Here is a 13,335-nt window from a genome sequence, read left to right as displayed (position 1 = left end):
GAAAATCTTAAGAATAATAAACAAACTGCAACCGAAGCTGGAGAACTTTGACTTTCACAGTACTTCTGTTTATTCTGTCTTATCGAAGGTCATGACCCTATACCCAGTAACACCGCAAATCCAATGAATTGTAGCCATTTGTTGAGGAAAATTCTGTCATATCTGAGATATGGACCTAGTTTTATGTTTTTAGTTATATTGTAACTTCATAATTAAGTAAAAAGAACTGTATTAGTCTATTCATTCATATAGAGTTCAATAAATATTCTGTATCGAAAGATATTCCAAACCCAAACCCAGATCAAACTGAACGCAATTCTGTAGTAAATTGTTTTTTGTTATACTGTCTTTAATTATTCCGCGACAGAGGTCACTAGCGATCACCATCGCCACGTTGGAACTTGAGAGGTGGCTGTACGGGAGTGGTGATAAGCCGAAGTGAAAAGACATAATACAGTGACTTGTTTTGCAGTAATTAATTTTGTATTGTTTCAATAGTATAAGGAAGAAGGTAAGCGGGGGTCATCTACTGTTGTACATCACACAAACCTGAACATTATTTTACGTTGCCGGCTGCTTTTGTAAAAGTCGGCAGCAGACTAGAATGTTTTGTGACAGTGTGAGTACTACTATTATAGACCAACAGTATTAACAATCTAGTATTATGTTATATTGTTATTGAGGAAAATTGCTTCACATTTTCCCTTGCGAAAGCTTGTGTTCCCTTTAATATGTAATGACTGGGACAGTATGATACTTGTGTTTTGGTAATTACGGACAATGTTTACGTCCATAGATTACGTAGGGATTAAGGCTTGGATCTATTTCTGACGTGGACAATACACATAATTTCCTTTTTAAAAGCTAATGTGGCGGTGTTATGTACTTTGCTACATAGAAAACAAATTTGCAAAACGGACAACGTCGAATACAAAAGAAATTCCTTTTGAAACAAAAATATTCATTGTACTAATACTTCTATTGATGCACATATTGACGTAGTGGGAAATACATAATTGTTATAGTCTTTGAAATGGATATTTTCACTCAAAATATTTTCAGAACTGTGATTATGTAATAGGTTACCTTGTCACCTTGGTAACAAGTAATTCGACAGAAGGAAACTGGTATACAATGGGACATACAATTAAAGGAGACATTACTGCCGGACCGCACGAAAATCTAAAGAGAGAGAATATTATGTAGTTTCTCTCCCAAAATACCAGGTTGTAACCCTGGCACATTTGGTAGTAATTATCTTTTGACATACCGTGCGAATATATGGCATGAAAAATTCCATAAAACCCGAACCAACTTGTACTAAGAAGCCACTAAAAAGCACGAATGCTATCGAACAAAGTCAGAGCATGAGCGTAGCAGGGGAGCCCGAGCGGTAGTGAGGGGGTGCGTTCGTAGGGAGCAGGCGCGTCAGTGACGGTGGGTATGTGAATAAACGAAGATAGTGGAAAAGCACTTTATGTGTCAAAATGCATGGCTTATATGTTTCACAACTTAAGGGGAGAATACTGAATGCCATTAACAAGTATCAAAAGTTACTAAATTAGGTTACATTAAATTAGGATAAGTTATGTTCCTCTTCTTTTCTGTAGTTTCAATTCATTTCTACACTTAACGACAAGCATTTACCTTTCACACAATTTCAACAACTGACGCTTCTTATTTTTGTACAATTCAATAAAACTACTTATATACTTAGTGATCACCTTGATCACAGTACCACGACTGTGTACATATTTCTGCCTCACCTTACTAGAGAAATTAAGAATATCATACTTAATTTGAAATGGTCATTTACTTTAGCGGTGGCACAAGCAACCAGTACAAAAATAAGAAAAACTTCATTAATATCTGCCAAAACGAACATAATTTTGGTTTACTAATAGAGTAGAATTTCTTTGCCTCATCACACGAGAAGAATTCTTGCGATGGGATAGGCGGAACAGAAAACGAGAAATTACACGAGCTTCCCTTCAGAGACCTTAAGATATGTTCAAATACTGTCGAGAGAATATTACTGGAGTTATATATATATTTGTTTCTTCAGTTGAAATTGAACAAGTGGAAACAAAACTGACAGAGAGATTTGGAAGTTGTTTACTGGTGAAAGAAACAAGAAGCTATCACAGATATGTCCCCATATCTGACAATCAAATAAGATGTTTTGTTACTTCCAAAGGCTAAAACTTTGGTCATCAAACCTCAATACTTTTTACAAACTTATCATCTTTAACAAATAATGACTTTGTTGCTTGTGTATATGATTAGAAGTGGTGGCTTGGAAAAATTGAAGACATAATAAGTGAAGATAACAATGATATTTTGGTGCATTTCTTTCAGACTTCTGGGCAAGAACTGCCTTTCAACTTTCGAAAAATGATACTGCTAGTGTGCCTGCAAAGGAAATAGTACGTAAAGTGACTTCATTGGAACTCACAACAGTGTCTGGTAGAACACACAACATAATTGATAAACTATCCAATGAAATATCGTGTTTGTTTATCTCTCTAATGAAAATTGCAACTGACATTGCAATTGCAAGTTTTAAATATAAGTACATAGAGAAAGATTATTGTGTCTATACTGTACGTAAGTGTAGTACAGTAAAATGTATCGATAAGTTACGTTTAAGAATTACAATTCTCACCTATTGTTAACACTGCCCATTGTTATTTAAAAGTAGAAATATTTGATCATTTATTGTCTGTAATGATTTATACATCATTCGACCAAAGTCAGTTGTAATTCCAAGCCCTAGTTTGCTACCTTGACACTGCACGAGCGTGTAGAAAGGTAGAGTTTCTTTTACTGAAATTCGCTCCTATATTACTCTAAATATAGTTGTCCCACTCTTTGTGTGTGTGTGTGTGTGTGTGAGATATTCCTACTTATATAAAGAACGTTCTGTAAAATTCAGTTGTTTTCATTCAATCCCTTTTTAGATATTGACCTGAGAAAGTTGACGTTAAAAGGCTTTCGACCATTTTGAAAAAGCTCTAGAGAAAAAAGGAGTGCATTCTCAGGACTAAAACTTATACTGCAGGTAGTTATATAAGTATTCAACACAGAAATAACATATCATTAGTGAGTCTCCTTTTCTTCATAAAACTAATATGTTACAAAAGAGCAATATTGAATTTAAACGCTCCACGGTGAACAGCAAGAGAATGATGTAGTATCCGAAACTATTTAAGTGACTACTCTGTTTTTCCTCTAAATTTTGCAATTTTTAAGTACTTCTAGCTCACATCTGCTGAAGAAAACCCAAATGTATTTATCTTCCAGAGATCAATTTTCGGTGAAATTAACTATGTTATTGCTGAAATCATTGTAGTTGTCCTCATTTTAGCACCAATTAAAAACTTCAATCAGATCTCGTGTAAAAATTAAAGCTAAAATTAATAGCTTGGGTAAGGTTCTGCTGGTGGATGAAAGTAGACGGTGAAAAATTCAAAATTTTCGCTTTATAATCCTTGTTATGTTAGTTTAACTTACTAATACTTACCTTTTTCATTTTTCTTCTTTGCTCTTCAAGTTATTCTCAGAAATTTTATTGTTTTCATAGCCAAAATAGCCATTCCATTATTGTAAAGTATTACTGTTGTGGAATCCTTATTCTTTAAAAATGACACAGCCAGAGTGAAGCTATAGCTTACCAAATATATTAATTGAAGTGGTCTCACTGCTTACGTTCTGCAAAAACGTGGCTTGGGGGCAGAGCCTCCAATAGTGACTTCATAATGTCAGGAAAACTGAAGATTTTTTTTTTTCTTCAATTTGGAATAATAAACTAGAACATCCATAGTCCTCAGATAGCTCTTGCAACAAACTACTTTTGTTAAAATAGGACGGATGTAGCCAGGTAATACAAGAGTTTCATTTTAAACAAAACCTAAATTCATTTGCTAAAGAACGATGTCGATGATAATATTGGAAACATTTATTTGAAATCATTTTAACAGCCAAGACGAAATATTTCTTTCTTCGTTGGTGGAAGTTTCATAAAGCTGTAATGTTGATTTAGATATTCTCTTAGTTGAGGAAAAAATAAAAACTTTCGATTTCAGCACTGAAATTTTCTTTCGTAAATTCTTTCTGAATGTTTTTCGCGATTTAGTTGTTCTTATCAGAATGGTTCTAAATTAATTTCTTTCCTGTTTCAGTTTCAGTGCTAAAGTTTGATTTTTTTTCTTTCTTTTTAATTGCCGTAAAATAATCAACTCTCTCTTTTGCAAGTATTACGAAGTGGGTATTGAGAATCTAAATAGCTCGGAATGTTGATGCAAGAATTATATTTTGAAATTTATACCAATTATCAAGCAAATACGTGGCACTGAAAGTTAACTACTTTAACATGACCGCTACTTTAATATCAATCAGTCATCGAGTTCCCTGCGGTCTTGCGTAGGTGTGGAAAAGTCAGGCACGTTATTGAATGTTCGATCCTTCACGAATCTGATGGGACAAACGCAGTATACGTCCAGCTAACGGGCTGGGGTGTCCATACAGTCAGAAGGCAGTGCGTTGTTGAACAGAATCATATGAAAGTGCAGCACCATGGAGGACCCACAATTGCTATTGACTTTTCTTTACAACTTCAAACTGGCGAGCAACAGTGAGTGTGGTCAGGAATAGCGACGAATGAACTAAACTATCCGCCATTGGTAAGTCAAATTTCATTCCATTGACAGCGTTGCAAAGCAAGCCCCGTGTACACCGTCAAATGTCAAATTAGGATTAGTTCTTCAAGAATGTCGTGGAAGCGGATCCAGGCTGTCGCACGGCGGCTCCGTGCATTCGGTAAAAATTTAAAAAAAAAATAAATAAATAAATAAAAAAAATGAACTGACACCTGCCAAAGAAGAATCTTAGTCAGAAGGTATCAAAAGACTCCATGTACTCTATTACTGTGCCACCGCCTTATTTGAGTAAAATATGCCAGACATATTCCTTATTACATTAACCATTAGACTTTTAGTGGTGGTGAAAGAATATTACTTGAGTTTTTAATCTAAGTTGGAAAATGATGCATTATGTCAACTTTTAAAATTTGTATTATTGTTCAAATGCTCGCAAATAATAGGGTGCGTGATTTGTTGAAGGTGAAATTTTAAGTTTGGTTGATTCTTTATCTTTTCTTTTGCAGAAAGTGACGACATGAAAGTAAAGGAAATCGATCGCACTGCGAACATTGCCTGGTCACCAGCCAGTCAACATCCCATTCTTCTAGCAGCAGGGACGGCAGCTCAACAACTTGATGCCTCTTTCAGTACATCTGCAGCTTTAGAATTGTATTCTCTAAATCTTGGTGAGCCGGGCTTCGATCTCGGATTGAGAGGATCCACGTCAAGTGACCATAGGTTCGTTGTTTAAACGTTTATTTTTATGTAAAGTGTTGAAAAGTGAGCATTATCACTGTTGCTTTATTGTATGTTTTCAGCTATTTGTCGATAGTTGAAAGTAGTTTTATTTGCAACTTTTGTTCGTTCTTCTTGTCTTCGTTATGCTTCAGAATTCGAGTTGGTATGTTAGAATAGAATGTGTGCCACCTTTATAATTTAATAAAGGAAAACTTAGTATATTGCTTGGGTCAGATTACTTAAACAAAAAACATATATGCATAATATAAATACATTGTTAAACTTCGTTAAATTGTAGATCAGGAAGCCACTTCAATCGAGTAATAAACTGTCCTGTATTTCCGGAGCGGCTAAAATTTCAAACTAGAAACATCCTCCAAGATTTGAGTGTACTTGGGTATCTGAGTGTGTTAATTAACACTTTTGATGATGAAAATCGTATTATATGAAAAAATAGAAAGGACTTAACTGTACATAACCCTGTAGGTGTAAGGCCGGGACTTAACTGTACACAACCCTGTAGGTGTAAGGCCGGGACTGAGGAATCGAACCTATTATTTTCAGTTGTACAGTACAATTAATGAAAGTTTCTGCACTGTGAAAATATGTCTTATAACCTTACCTGACGATGTCAAGGCGGAAGTACCTGCGTAATTATTGTTTAATCACAAAATCTGGAAAATGTAATTTCCTCAATACTCATATCATAGACTCACACTTCGGTCAGGTATTCATTCTTTCGTGACTCGTTATAGTAAAACAAATACAAAGGCTCAAACTAAAACAAGTACAACGAAGTGTCTTTATATTATGGCCAAGACCATGAAACTCATTGCCTAAAATGGGCCGCGGTGGCTCAATGGTAGAGCGTTCACCTGGGGTGCCTCGTTCAATCCCAGCTCGTGCCAAGTGAACTTTGTGGTGGACAAATACCGTATGCGTGGGTTTCCCCAGTTCTCCTGTTTCCTCCCACTTTCTTCATTTCAGTCATTTCTGATCATCGCCGTCTCCTTTGGCCTAACCGACATAACTGTGGGACGTAAAAAAGATTTCATTTTCCGTTGCCTAAAATAAAGACAAACAGTCAAGTAACGCCTTTAAAAACACTTTACAGGTTTACTTGTTCAACGAATAGCTATTGTTTTGTAGCACTCATATTTCGATTTTTATCTGACAGTACATAATATATTTGTTTCTTTTTTTATTTTCCTATGTAATGAACTTTATCTCTCAGTTGCTTTATTTTATTATTATTAGTTTTTGTCTTGATGACAAGGGTAAGTTGTTACAGTAGTCTTGGCTGAATCTGACCCGCTTTCGTAAAGGAATTTGAGTTTGAAGTTTTGAATTTGTTTCATTAAATATGTGAATATATTCTGTTCTACAGATTCCATAAGGTTGTGTGGGGTCCTCATAATTTTAATGGCGATCATCCAAATGGTGTAGTTGTTGGTGGTTGTGACGGTGGATTCATTCAAATTTACAGTGCTTCTAAGCTTCTCACAGGCGAAGATAGTTTGTTGATTCAACAGGATAAACACACAGGACCTGTAAGGGCATTGGACTTCAATCCATTTCAGGTATGGTATATCTTAAAGATTTACTAAACCTATTTCTTTTAAAACATGCAGTGCGTAGTTGACATGTTTAAAAGTAACATGTTCAATCAATGTTACAACAAGACTTCTACTGTATATATCATATAAATATTCGCAACCAAAAAAAGCCTTAACGCAGTTTTATCTATCTATAACTTACAACTCCTGTAAAAGTAAAATCAGTCAGCAACAGTCGTAAGTATACTTTTGATAAGTACATTTTGAAGAAAAGCAGTTTTCGTCTCAAATTCTCTGCAGGAATTAGTATTTCATTGTAAGAGATTTTCAAGAGAAGTAATTCAGATACCAAGATTTGTTCCATATCGTTCTTGTACTATGCACACACAAAAATGCAAGTTTACTTTCGAAAAGTGAAATGGTTTTTCGGATGAAGTTATTAACTACCAGAACCGTATAGATTAGTTAATACAAGGACGCAATAAACGGGAAAGTGCGGAACTTATTTTATCAGTGTCGGAAAGTAGTTTTTCATGTGCTCTCTAAACATAGCTCTATATATGCCACTCACATTTTTAGATTTGTACTGAGCAATGTGTCCCGTTCTTTAAAATTAGTTTCTCTGTTTTGCAGTCTGTGTTTAGTAATACAAAGAGTACCGGTACTAGGAATGTTTGCAATATGACACAGCCATGTGTCGCAGGAGCCTGTTTCTGTGCATGCTGAGACATGTTCATACTTGTACAGTAACGCTGCGCTAAACCGATATGCTGAGTTATTCATTAACAGTGATAGTCTAAATTGGTTGCTGTAGCATCTTGGTCACGAAATGAGATACAAGCAGTTTAGCGGTTTAACTTCGTGTGTGGTTTAAACATAGACCAGTGCTTAGAAGAAATGACACTTGTACTGGGTCATGTCTGTCCACATCGTACGACTATATTGAGGTAGTATAGAGAATTCCAAAGGGAAAATTTCACTCTAAAGGACGCTGAGAAGGCGGAAAGGCCACGAACGTCAGTTACGGAGGGAAACATTACTGCTGTTAGGAAAATGATTGACGAAGACGGGTGAGTGATCTACCAAAGATTGGGGATACCTTAGAACTAAATGCACCAGCAATTCGTTGAATTCTGCATGATCATTTGCGCGTGAAGAAACTTCGTTCTCTGAGTGCCTCATAATCTGACTGAGGAGCTAATGACGCGACGTGTGACATGATACCGAGAAATGCAGCAAATGTTTGATAAGGGACAATCTCGATATGTGAATATCATGACAGATGACGAGACTTGGTTGTACTATTATGATGTGCCGACTAAGACTCTAGAACAAAGTTTGGGTCTTTGAAATTCCGATCAGTAAAGAAGAAAATGCTAGCTGTATTTTTCAAATCGTGGAGTGTGTCGTTTTGGACACACAAAAGGCAGTGATAGCTAAGTGTACACTGAACAGTGCCTACCTAAAGTAATCGAATCTATGAACAACTTACGACCGAATTCACGAATGGACACCCAGTTTCTTCATCATGACAATGCTCCAGCACACCACGCGAAAGCCAGCACTGAATATTTCACCACTACAGGACTGAAACTTCTTGAACACCCTCCGTACAGTTCAGACCTTGCTCCCTGCGGCTTTGCATTGTTCCCGTATGTGGAAAATGAAGCTGAAAGGGATGCGATTCTCCGGTAATAAGGATCTTGTGATGGCTTGGGACAACGAGTGTGCCTTATTCTGTAGAGAAACTTGGCATATCTGGTTTAACGATTGGTTTCGGAGCATGGAGAGGTGTATTGAATGCGGTGGAAATTATTTTGAAATAAATAAATAAATAAAGCTGTATTGCAAAACTTTTCTAGTACTCTTTGTATGTGGTGTTTGTTAGGAAATGTTAATAGTTTGGCTTCAAATAGACATCTCAGTTGACTAAAGGAGATTCACAGTTATTTGGTTAATTCTCTCTAAGGATCTTTCAGAAATAGGTTGTTGGGCAGATTGTATTTAAACAAGGCATTACATATATCATGGTGTTTGGAAATTATTTTCCGTGATTCACTAATTTGTTGAGTATATTTTAGTTCCGTATTTTTAAGACAGTGAGATTGTTGAGTAAAGTTCGAGATTTGTAGAAATTATTAATTGTATATGCTCATAAAATGAAATTTTGTTCTAATCATTTTCCAGTGAACTTTTTCCTTTGTTTGAAGAGTTCGTTTTCGTTAAAAGAAAATCCTCTTTCTTTCACTTATTATTATTGTATAGTATTTTCTATCTCTTCTAATTGATCTATTGTTTGTGTAGAGTGCATTTGGGGAAGACAGACAAGTATGAATTGTGACTTGTAGATGTGCTGATTTCGTTTCTAATTTCAGTTGAATCTACTTGCTTCGGGAGCTGGCGACTCACAGATATACATTTGGGATTTGAATAATTCCAATACTCCAATGACACCAGGTACAAAATCTCAGCCACCTGAGGATGTCATGTGGATTGCATGGAATAGACAAGGTGAGAAATTCAGTGTCTCTTTGTGTACGAGTTGCTTTTGAGTTTAACGTCCCTTTCAGCAGCGAGGCTATTGAAAAGAAAAAATGACAGTATCACTTGGGCAGTTTAAGGTTAATCATTTTCTGTATTTATTTAAATCAAAATGTATAAAAGACTTTTTTTTTTTTGACTGCTTCATGGAATAGTATTTATTTAATCAATATTTAATTCCGTACTAATACCTAAACTGAAGAAATTCTTGACAAAGTTTGAATGAAAAATCTGCGTTTGAAGGGAATATGATTGGATGGTTAAATTGTAGATTGAATAGTAGAGTGAGAAAGCAAAAGGAATTCAATGTTAAGGTACTGTATTTATCCAGTAAAGGCCAAGATAACCTTCATTGAATTACATACTTCCCCTATTGAAAATGAGCATTACTACTGGACCACTGTTGAAATTGTATCGGATTGCGTATAGTTGTTTGATGTCCATTCTGTTTCAGTGCTGCCTCTATTTCAAATTAATAATGTACGTACGTTATCTTTTTTTCAGTTCAACACATCTTGGCGTCTACATTTTCAGCTCGTTGTGTTGTTTGGGATTTACGAAAGAACGAACCAATAATTAAAGTCAGCGACAGTACATCTCGGGTGAGTTTTTGCAAGTATATATCAGGTTGTGTAAAAAGTATTGATAATCTTTGAAGGTCAAATTGAGAATATGTGTATTGTGAGTTGAAAGTAATATTAGAAAACCACAAATGCATCCTTCTGTTTGATGACTTTCTGTCATTTTTCCGACAGCATCATAATTCCGTCGCTATAGAACTTTGCGGCTTCTGGGGTGTCTGGTATTGTCAGCATAGTATACGACATCCTTTCTGTTGGGAGGATTACCAGGTACTTGGATAAGTCAGGGAATTTAATTTTGGTCATGGAGGACCTGCAAAATTCAGGGAATTGTTAATAGTTTAAAAATCTTTTCTTTTATGACTAAACTCCTAGCGTGAAGGATTCAAAATCAACCAACTGAACTTGGTCATACCAGTCTTACTCTTTGTGAACTTAGTGACAATCTCCATAGCAGAACATGCCACGATCTGCGACGTGATTGAAGAAAATTACCGCACCTGTGCAGAAAAATTGCCAGAGGAGAAAAAATAACCAACAAAAACATCCCTGCTATGTGTAGATGTCGTAAATGGGTGATTACTCGCATAATATAGTTTGAACTGATGTTTACGTCGCGTAAAGCGTATTTCAAGAATCACAAGTGTTTCTTCTGCAATTTTTTTTTGCAGAATTCCTGCAGAAAGCTTTTCGCCAAAAAGACAAAGAAAGTTCTGCCATCGAAGTGACAGTATTAATGATAACCTCCTATTCTGTGAGTACTCTCAATCTCTAGTTGATTGTATGAGTAAAAGAGGAAACAGATTAGGTAGATAATAGAGGAACAGCTTCTATCACAGAAATTTAAAAAAAAACTTTTTTTTTTTTTTCTATTAGATTTCATGTCTATTTGGTGCTTGCAGGCTTAAATTTTAGGACTTCGTGTTAGAATTAAAGAAAATAGTTAAATTTTAGAACCAATTAAGAGTTTCATGAAGTCAGATTTTAAGCAAGTTACTAAAAAGTATTCAACTCATGAATATGTACGTTTTGATATGACTAGTAAGTTTGCAAAACCAGTTCACTGCATTTTCTATTGCGGGCCATTTTTGCATGTTTAAACGACTGTTTTTAAGAGGGAAATGGTGCATGTGATATTCAAGGCTTGGGTATGAACAGTACTGTATACGAAGGCTCATTTTGATCTGGGAACTGGAATAACTAGTCTTAAGAACTGTTCATACGCCAGTTGTCAGTATGATTTGCAAATTTCCTTCTCAAAATATGTTAGTTTAAACACTTGCGAAAATAATCCGTAAGACCAAATACAATGAGCTGGTTTTGCAAGCGGACTACTCGTATATAAGTTGAGGTGCAAACGTTGTTATAAGCTATTTTATTAATTTTCTTTTTCTTTTAATGTTGTGTGTGACATTTTAACTCCCAGTTACTTGAAAATTCTAAAGGAACTTTCAAATGTAGTTGTTTCCTTTGATGAGTCTCTAAATAACGTAATTCAGCAAGGATAAATAAATTTACTTATTCGCTTTTGCGATAACACGATTAACTAAGTATGAGTTAGATATTTGAATTCTGTTTCTTGCGTATTCTGCTGCGGAAGAACTTCTAAGCAAATTCAAAGCAGCTCTTAATGGCTTATCATTATCCAGAATAATCCAAATTTCCATGGGATGGGACCCAGTGTCAACGGGAAATTTCATCGCAATTTGTTTACTGTAATTGCGGAAGATGAAGATAGTGCCAAACTTTTCGACATGAATTCTTGCAGTTTGCATACAATTCATGAATCACTTCAAATTGAGCATGATAATACTGGCTGAAATATTAATAAAGTTATGAAAAGCTTGCACAAACTTTTCAAGGACAGCCCTGCACGGTGGGCAGATTTCATATCGTGCACAGGCATTAATAAATTCCCCAAGAAACTCTGTGCTGGTTGGAGAATGCCGGAGTTGTTCAGAACGCTATTGACTTATTACCACATATTAAGAATTGGAACAGTTTAAGAAGTCTTTTCCAAAGTATCCCAATGTCACAATGACCTGCCCGTGATTCATATACCCAGAGATTTTTGACACTAACGTCATCTTGTTTGCAAAAATCTGAATGCTTCTTAGACAACCTGTTTTCTCCAAGAATGAAGACATTTTCTTTTCGTATTACATTGAAGATTTGTATGATGGTTTATTTGTAAGCAATATTGAAAATGAAAAAGTACGAAAAGTTCCTAATTTTAACTATTAGTAATTCTCTCATTAGTTTTGAGTTATATAGGGTGATTAAAAACACGGGAGATTTTGAAAATTAAATAATTTTATGAAAACAATTTTAAAAAATACCTCATTTAATAGTAGAAATAATGCCATTTTAGAATTACAAGCTGACAAATCAAGGGATCTGGGAAGCCATTGAATGTTATCATTTTTCGAAATTACACGTTCCCCAAATAATTGGCGTATAGCAGTCATCGATATTCGTCCTGTGTGGGACGTTGATCCATCTTGTTGAAACTAGGCTGTGTCGTGTGGAAATCTCTGTAGTTGTTACACAACAAAGGTTTCAAGTATGGTGACGTTAATGATTCGATATGACTGTAATCTCATGGCCATTCTCGTCCTAAGAACAATAAAGGCCTATCACACCGTACAGCATCACCGTACTGTATGATGGTACTATACAGTAACTTTGTTGCTGTGCAATAGACGCTGGTGTAGCTCCATAGGATTGTCTTATGCTCGTGGCGTCCTAAATTAAAATGACGGCGGAATTCTTGACGTGCCCCCTCCACATTGTCGTTGTTCTTGTAAACGCTTTGATTGCGAAAGCACGTTGCGCACCACTCCAAGCATTCATGATAACTAAATGGTAGGGTGTCGTTGACAGGGTGATGTACGTTATTCAGTGTTACCAAACTCCCAATGTTGCCAACACAACTTTCAAAATTTTCCGTTTCTTTGAATCACCCTATATATATATATATTTATTTATTTCGCACGCTCGGTGGAAGTGTGTTACTACTAAAAAAAATGGCCATTTGCAGTTATCATCAGTTAAAAGAAAATAGAGGGAGGGAGCGAGCTCTACTGGTGGTATTTTCGCATAAACGAAAGTAAACAAATGAACTCCCTAGATAGCAGACATCAGTATTCCAGGAAGCGATTTTGATAGAATAACAAACTTTTTCATGTTCCCAACAAATGAGTATTTTTGATTTGTAGCAGTCTTCCGCCGGGTGTGAACATTTATATCTCACTTCTTGTACTTGTAAATAGTATTCTT

At 35.6% G+C, this 13,335-nt stretch overlaps 1 protein-coding gene across 1 annotated transcript in view; it reads left to right on the top strand.

The window, feature by feature from the left end:
• Positions 1 to 350: 350 nt before the first annotated feature.
• The window catches only part of Sec31 (COPII coat complex component secretory 31), a gene marked incomplete in the record, with an annotated part of 103,603 nt that continues 90,618 nt past the window's right edge, over positions 351 to 13,335 (top strand). Inside the window, 5 exon segments of the mRNA XM_081728792.1 lie at positions 351 to 511; positions 5,165 to 5,378; positions 6,766 to 6,958; positions 9,310 to 9,445; positions 9,980 to 10,077. Coding sequence (XP_081584918.1) covers positions 5,176 to 5,378; positions 6,766 to 6,958; positions 9,310 to 9,445; positions 9,980 to 10,077 — 630 coding nt within the window.

The sequence above is a fragment of the Thermobia domestica genome, chromosome 10 (assembly GCF_964235325.1).
Source record: "Thermobia domestica chromosome 10, izTheDome1.hap1.1, whole genome shotgun sequence".
In the NCBI taxonomy this organism is placed as follows: Eukaryota; Metazoa; Arthropoda; class Insecta; order Zygentoma; family Lepismatidae; genus Thermobia; species Thermobia domestica.
This window is presented reverse-complemented; position numbering and strand designations above follow the sequence as displayed.